We start from the raw sequence: 8,383 nt of genomic DNA, 5'->3' as shown, positions 1-8,383 counted from the left end.
TTCAATACTGCTTTTTTTTAATGAACTTGTTCTCTACAACTCAGCATCTCTTTTCATTCCTGTAATAAGAAGCTTCTTTTGAATGGATTTGATTAAAGTTTAAGTCCCTCGGTATAAAATAAATATTTTGATGGAGATGAGAAATCTGCTTCCTCGTTGGTGAATAACCAATAGTTTGGATCCAATCATTTAAATAAACGGTGTTAGTTTTTTTTTTTTTTTTTTTTTTTTTAGATATTTATAAGAATTGTGCTATAATTTCTAGTCACCAATCTGTTGCTACTATATTTTAATTTGACGAACCGGAATTTGTCGATGTTCTTTTTCCTGTTTGGTGCGATTGCAATTGCGGATCTTGACCTGGCCGGAACGGAGCGGAGCAAAAAATAGCTCGGCTCCGTAATTTGTCGGTGACGAACGGAGAAGACATACGTGGACGGAGACGTGCGGAGGAGTAGCGGTGGATTTGGAACAGCTCTCATTGATTTCCATGAAAGACAAGCGCTCCGCACGACGTACGTCAGCGGGGCGGAGCGGAGTGGAGCGCTGACGGAGTATGTGGAATCTGGGGGTTAGACCTGCTGTATGTCCAGAATAGTAGCTTTAGGAATGGCTGAGATGTCATATACAGTAGAACCATCTAGCTTTCAGTTCTTTGTTTATCAAACTAAAGCTTGAGTGCAACCTGCTGAGTGGAAAAGGGATGTTTTAATCTTTCCTGCTTCTAACTAGGAAAGAGTTGAAGCAGACCAGCAGATGTCAGTCTCTGCTCTTATTTTCCACAACATCATAACAATTAAAATGGACATTTAACGCCAGGAACCAGTGTCCTGCATGTATCAACAGACATTCTATTTCTAGTTCCAGAAATCAAAATTTTTCCCACTGGGAGTGAACACTGTATATGATGACTTGGATACCATGTAATTTTTATCTTCATTTCATTTGAATAACCTGTATAATATAAGTGCAAATATGGGTCATTTCAACACTATAATAATTAACATCAGAACGTCAAAATTAAATCTAGTATGAAATTGCTGCATTCATATTTAACATTAGTTAGACTTAGAAAGATTTATTTTGTCATTTTGTATACTCGTGTGTAAACAAAAAGAAATTAGAAATTAAAACAGCTCTACACAATTGCATTTTTTAAAATGCAGCCTTGAAAACAGTAACAAATACATTAAAAATATAGTGATATAAACATATGACTGTATATTTATAGTTCTAACATTTTTTTTATATAAATAAAATAAAATAAGTAACATAATAAGTATATAAGTAATAAGTTGCATGCTTTCACTCATTTATTGATTGAACTGTAGTATATTCAGTCCTCGATGTATGAGGACCAGCACGAAAATCCGTACCAATTTTTTTCTGGTCCATTTTCTAGAGACATGACAATAAAGCAATATGAAGGATGTTGTTGGTTTTCTGTTGTTGTTGTTTTTTTTTTTTTTTTTTTTTTTTTTGGTGATGTCTTGTGAGAAAACACAAGGGCATTCTTATGACAGCAATGTTTGTTTATATATTACAACGAACTGCCATATTTAGGTACACGTTACAGCGCCAATTCCTCTATAATTTATATGGCAGTTTGGCCGTAAACGTGACAGTCCTCCCATCGCTTCCACGTGCGATTGTTTTCATTCCGACGCAGCAGCTGCAGAGGCTGCGTCTTGACGTCACGGAGCCAGCAGGCAGGCGGCTCGTCAGTTTGAACCTCGACGTCGAGGAGTGTGTGAATAGTCCCTGCTGCTGCTCCCGCACAGACCGCCGGAGGACAGCTGTGCCCGCTGACAGCTCACAGACCTGCCTTCATTCGGACAAAAACCACCGGAGACCGTCAGAACCGCCGCTGGCTGAAACTTTCAGATGGAAAATTTCTGCAGTAACAACCGGCTGCGGTCCGGAATGTTCAATAACCAGGGTGAGTATCTTCAACATGTAGGTTACTGTGTTACTGTTGTTGAAATTTGACCCACTACAATGTTCCCCTTTAAATAATTCAGTAATTTAATCATTTAAGAAGCACCGCAAACCGCGTCGTGGCAAAGGCTCTAAATTGGCTGAATGTCGGCATTTTTATCCGGGTTTAAAGCTGAAGATTGGACGCCGAGTTTTTTTACTCTTATGTGCTGACAGCACAGCGAGCGCCCTATGGTGCTTTTAAATGAAATCCTTCAAGAACAAAAACACAAAAACACTGGCAGTGTTGGCTGCAGAAGCACGCTGCAGTTGTGCAGCTCTGCAGGATTGGTACTTTATTTAAACATTTTTAACCCTAACAAATGCATTCATAAACAGTATGTTACATTTTCATGCAAAGAAAAACATGAACACTTCTCCATTACAACGTTATTTACGTTGTTTTTAAACTGATTCATGGGGGTTTCTAACCATAGCTGTTTTTTATTATTTCACCCCAAGGTGCTGAAGAAGAATTAGGTTGCAACTTGTGGCACATTTGACGGAAATATCTCTGAAATACACTGTACTTTTTTCCCTGCTCCAAGAGGGGTTTGATATTTGATTGCTGCCAGCATTGCTGCAGAGATTGAAGGGGGCAGGGTTACATGTCTTGCATGCATGGAAAAAGGCTCTTTTAGAGAAAATGCACAACAAAGCTGGTGCATTTTACTGAAGGCACACAAACTCATGGCGAAGAATACAGGTCAAGATAAGGGATTATCGATTTTGTCTCTCATACCCCCCTTTCCTGTCAGTCTACTGTCAGAAAAATAATATGACATATATTTTTTATGACAAACAGGCCAGAAGTGCACGATTGTGGGAATGTAATGGTTAGGGGGCTGAATAAGTTTTAACGTTGTGTGATATGGCTTAAAAATCTAATCTCCCTGACATTTTTACCTACCGAATCCGACTGATACATTTTTGCTCCCTTAAGTATCATTTTAAAAATGACAGTTGCTTATAAAAACTATTTTTTTTATTCAGTATTTCACCCTTTGCAAGTGTCCTTCATTCAAAGGGAAACCAAATGTATGCTGTGAAAATGCTTGTAAAGTAATGTTTCACAACAAACTATGAAATTATGATAAACTTAAAGATATAGCGGATGATCTTTTATATCCGGGTGGATCATCAAAATAAGTGGTCTTCTTAATTGTCAATCATTCTGATGATATGTTTTCGTAAGGCCATCCTAAGTGCTCGTCCCCAGTTAGCTATCTTTGGTGAGCTACGGTTTCAGACAGTCATTGAAGCTCACCTTTCTCACAGTAGTTCTTTGAAAATGGCCGAGGATCATAAGAGAAAAAGTGTCTACGAAGTGACACTTTTTCTTTGCTGAGAAGAAAAAAACGGCCTCGGAAGAGGCAGATATATCCCAGAATATACTAATAACAAGATGGCAAAGGCACGGTGCAGTGGAGGAGGAGTTAAGTGAGAGGGAGGGTCTTTTAAAAAATCCTCCACAATACCTTTAATGTTTGCAGCTGGTGTTGTTGTTACAGAGTCTGATAGTTTATTAGTTATAAGTACACATCTAAGAACCAAAAGTGATGAACTAATGTCAACGTGAGCTTTGGATACCGATGGAGGGCATTAATTGGAAAAAACATCCTGATTTTCCAAAAATGAAGTCTTCATTAACAGAAAATTTGATTAATTAATTAATCTTATCAGTTAATTAACCAACCCTAGTAAGTGTTTATAGCTACAGTTCATTGAGGAGTCCACAAATGCCATCATGTGCTGAGAAAAAGATGCTGAAATGGACAAGTCTCCAGACCTAATCCCCATATAGTGCAGTGGTTCCCATCCTGGGCCTCATGTACCGCTGCCCTGTATGTGTTTCTCCTCACTGCTACACCCCTGACTTATATGAATTAACAATTCACAGACCTCTACAGTACTTGAAGGCTGCTACAGAGGCCATACGATTATTTGAATCAGGTATGCTGGAACAGAAACATCTAAAACTTTCAGGGCAGTGGTACTTGATTAACAGGTTTGAGAACTGCTGCTGTAGAGCGTTTGCAGGGCATCCTCATACAGAAGGTGGAGGAAAGCCAAGTCTGTTAACATCCACCAGGTCTGTGGTGTTATTACAGAGGGCTAGAACAGATTTCAGGTGGCAACTATAGCCCATAGTGGCTTTGCCTCGTCTGTTCCTGTTTGGCTGTGACACCATCCTGGAGAGAAATATCAGCTGTGCTGCTGCCATCAACGCCTTTGTTTATAGAGGTTCGAGATCGGCCTGTTTTTCAGAGTAGTCCTTTTTCTCTGACTGAGACTAAGTGGATGTGCTCACTTCATCCTCTGACATGGAAGCTGGCTCGGAGCTCATCTGCCTGGCTGTGTGTTTCCTGGATGGAGACGCCTTTTATAGTTGCTTTTTGTATCTCTGCTTCTGTCTCCTTGAACCCCCAGTCGGCCTCAACAGATGGCCGCTCACACTGAACCTGGTTTCTTCCTGTTAAAAGGGAGTTTTTCCTCTCCACTGTCACTACAAGCATGCTTAGTGTGAGGGATTGCATTTGAGTCAATGAGTCGATGCAATGAGTCAACTAGTTTTCCTTAGATAGAAAACTTTTAATCAATTTGACTGTATGATTTGGTGAACTGTGATGTGTGAATTGTGCTATATAAATAAACTGAATTGAACCTAGGAAACTACTGATCTCAAAGTATTGATGAAAATCAATGGTGGCCATACAAAACATTGACACAAATATTTACAAAAATGATTTTTGTGAAATACTGCTTGTCCAAATTTTTCCCAATCTGTCTGTTATAATATTTTTTCTTGTGAACAGGACAGCAGATATAACAACCTTTTCATTTGCTTACCTTTATTTGGGATATATTAGTTACTCTACATACAGTTTATTTTCTTTGAAATAACCTATTATTAAGCTGCGGTCAACATTCTTCTACTTAAAGAAAAATGAAAGGAAATGAATAATTGATTACAATGAACGGGTAAGAAAAGCCTCATTGTGACACCTCCTCTGTAGAAACTATTTGTGGTGACTGAGTTTGAGCCAGAGAGCTTGGGCGTCACTTGTACCAAACTTAAGCTAAAATATTTTTTATGACACGCCGGTTTTCAACCTCTTTGGGGCCAAACCACCTCGGATACATAAATTATTTTTATGGACCACGGATGTCCTGTGGGGGACCGGTGGTGTCACGGAGGTGAAGATAGCAAACCATGCTTTTAACCCAAATTGTGTTTGTGGTATTTGGCAGGTTATGATGATTATGTTCTTGAGTATTTCCTGCAGTTATATATTTTTTTTCACATCAATTACTGTAGGAATGTGTCATTATTAGGATTAGAAGAGTGAATTGTTTGTGAAGTGGCAGCAGAATAATTAAACACATGAACAATCCTGTAACATGCAAACAGTTGATTTATTATTTTTTTATAGCATTAAACATTACACCTAAAATAACAAGCTATTAAAAAATCCAGTTTCCCCACTGTAACCTCAGTGAAACGGAAACCTTCCTTTTTGTCCAGACGTATGTCTGTTTTTAATGATTGCTGGTTTGTTTCTACTCTAACTCATCCAGACAGAGTGATGCAGAAGGACCTCTTTTCATTAATTAATTTAAGTTTTAGATTTGATTCAGATGCTTGTAGCCATCTGTCTATCTTAATTTAAAACAGACATAAAAGATCAAGTTTGAATTGTTCTCACAGAGGCTGCATTAACTTGCTGATATTCACCTTTCAACTGCTGAAAATAATCTTTCTGAAAGGGCCTCTGTTTATGCAGCCTGGAGAGAAGTTCACATTTTAGCTGTTTGCTGTCTTGGTTGCTAAATTGCTCTTCGTTGCCTCACTGAAGGTTGACATGTTTCTGGTTATGCTTCAGTATCTGTCACAAGTGAATGAGTTGAAACTTATAAAGTGAATAACCTAAAATGTTATATTTATTTCCTGAAATCTAATCTTCAAGAATAATAAAACACTGGTCAATAGAGATTAAAAAAGAAGAAAAAAAGCAAATATTTTTGCCCATGTACCGAAATGCTTTGTTTGGATGAAAAGCATAAAACTGCATATCACCCCTAACATGCATTCCCATTGTAAATCACAGTGGTAGCATCATGGTGTGTGATGGCTCATCTTGAAAGTGATGGCTTTGAGTTGATTGGATGTCAGGTGGGGTTAAATAAACTAAAGTCTTATGGCTCCATGAGACTCAATTAGCTCTGATGTTCACCTTCCAGAACAAAAACACACACAGTGGGAGTTTCTATAGGATCGATGTGTTTCCATGTAAGAACTATATCATGTAGAGTATGGAGGACTGACTCTGCCATATATAAAAATAAATACAGAAACAAATAAATGCTCAATAAATAAATAAGCATACAATTAATTTCCACCAAAAATACAATAAACAAATAAATGTAAGTAGAAATTAAATTATAAAATGTAAAAAGGGCTAGCAGAAATAAATAGCGGCGAAGAAATAAATAGGGTAAAAAAATACAGAGGAAGAATAAAACAGACAAAAATATTATAACATGCACATAAATAAATACTTAAAAATGTAAGAATTAAAAAATAAAGTTGAAGATTATGAAGGACAAAAAACTAAATAAGGTAAATATTACAAAGGCAAATAAATAAAGAAGCTAATTAAAAGAGTTATATACATGTATGTCTAATTTCCATAGTAGAGGATCGCTGAGGACAGTTTAAAAGTTCCAACTGAGGTCAAGCTTTTCTGCAAAGTTGAATGGGCTTAAATTTCTGTGAAAGCATGCACAGGATACATCATTTAATATATTTCGTATGCACATCACACCTTTTTAGATTTCTAGTCATTTAAAAAAGTATGAACTTATTCATTTCACCTACATTTCTCATATAATACATTTAAAAATGTAAATGTAATGTAGCAAAATGGAGAAAGAATAAGACTTGGCAAAGACATACATAAAAAAAGGCAGCTGCAGACACCAGAGTTCAAAGTGAAAGCTCTGCAAAAGGCAGAGGGTAGTGAGTGATGGGAATGGTGACCCAGTCCACAGTGCTTAACATTTCTGGGGGAGCCCTGTTGAGGGATCCTGCCATGCTTCTGCTGTGAGTGACCACGCTGACTCCATCACTGGTGGAGCATCTCAGAATGTAGGTCAGCAGATGAACCACAAGGCATAAACGAGCAGCTCAGGCTACAGCCATTACTGTATGGCACAGTACTTTTAAATTTGACAAACTTCCTGTCTATTCAGAAAAAACTCGTAAATTTGCAGGTATGTGTGCGCTGGTTGTTTCCTCGATTCATCAGTTACTTTGATTTTTTTATCTATGCACCTTTTTATATTCTAGCTGCTTTTTTTTTCAATTTTTGCTGTTTGAATTGATGCATGAAACGCACGATGGACGGATTTAAAAGAGCGGCACTAATATGCAATTCATGAAGGACACGCTGTGAATGTGCAGGGACAGCTCAGTGAGGGGTTTGGAGCAGTCCTGCTGTTCCTGAAGCAGCTGTCGATGGTGGCAGGGGCCCTAATGTTATAAAGCTTTCCTTTGCTGTGTCTCAGCAGTTTGTACTGAGAGCTTACAGGCAGTGATGTTTAAATCAGTGAATCAATATTTGTCTTTCTGCCAGTAGGACTCTCAGAGCTCGGAGTAAAGATAATAGATCTGCTTAAGAGCAGAAAGCATCACTAAAAATCCCAAACATCATTATTAATTTAAGCTGGGGCCGTTTTATTTTGATTACATCTCCCTGAGTGCAAGGCTTTTATATTTGTGTAAATTATGTTAGGATGCTTCAAAAGTGAAATATATTAAACTGTTTCTAACTACTAAGGAGTTACCTTCAGATAATCCTTTATTTATTCATGTATGGTTGACTTAGTTGCTTCTTCGCTTGACATTCAACACAAAAAATGGGGCGACAGTGGCGTTGGATGTAGGAGTTTGCCCTGAAATCTAAGGGTTGACGGTTCAAGCCCCCACTCTCACTTTTAGTGTTGTTGTGTCCTTGGGCAAGACACTTTACCTGCATTGTCTACTGATGGTGGTCAGAGGGTCCGGTGGCGCCAGTGTACGGCAGCCCCGCTTCTGTCAGTGAGCCCCAGGGCAGCAGTGGCTACAATGTAGCTTGCCACCATCAGTGTGTGAGTGTGTGTGTGAATGGGTGAATGAATGTAGTGTAAAGCGCTTTGGTCAAGTCTCCTGACTTGAATAAAGGCACTATATAAGTACATGCCATTTACCATGTGCAGACATATTTGTAAAATTCTGGGGGAAAAAAGCGATTTGTAATAAAGTTGTAATTTTCAAAAAAAATTGTTTTACTTTTATAAACTGTTATGTTTTTTATTTGGGATGTCCCGATCCGATATTAATATCGGATATCGGTTCAATAATAGC

At 38.1% G+C, this 8,383-nt stretch overlaps 1 protein-coding gene across 1 annotated transcript in view; it reads left to right on the top strand.

Annotated features, from left to right (window-relative positions):
- Positions 1-1,712: 1,712 nt before the first annotated feature.
- The window catches only part of sept4b (septin 4b), a 60,677-nt gene continuing 54,006 nt past the window's right edge, over positions 1,713-8,383 (top strand). The window contains exon 1 of the mRNA XM_038284007.1: positions 1,713-1,939. Coding sequence (XP_038139935.1) covers positions 1,885-1,939 — 55 coding nt within the window. The 5' untranslated portion in view covers positions 1,713-1,884. The remainder of the gene's footprint in view (positions 1,940-8,383) is intronic.

The sequence above is a fragment of the Cyprinodon tularosa genome, unplaced genomic scaffold (genome assembly GCF_016077235.1).
Source record: "Cyprinodon tularosa strain WSP-4 unplaced genomic scaffold, ASM1607723v1 ctg198, whole genome shotgun sequence".
NCBI lineage: Eukaryota > Metazoa > Chordata > Actinopteri > Cyprinodontiformes > Cyprinodontidae > Cyprinodon > Cyprinodon tularosa.
The sequence above is the reverse complement of the archived record's forward strand: the minus strand, read 5'-3'. Positions and strand labels throughout refer to the sequence as shown.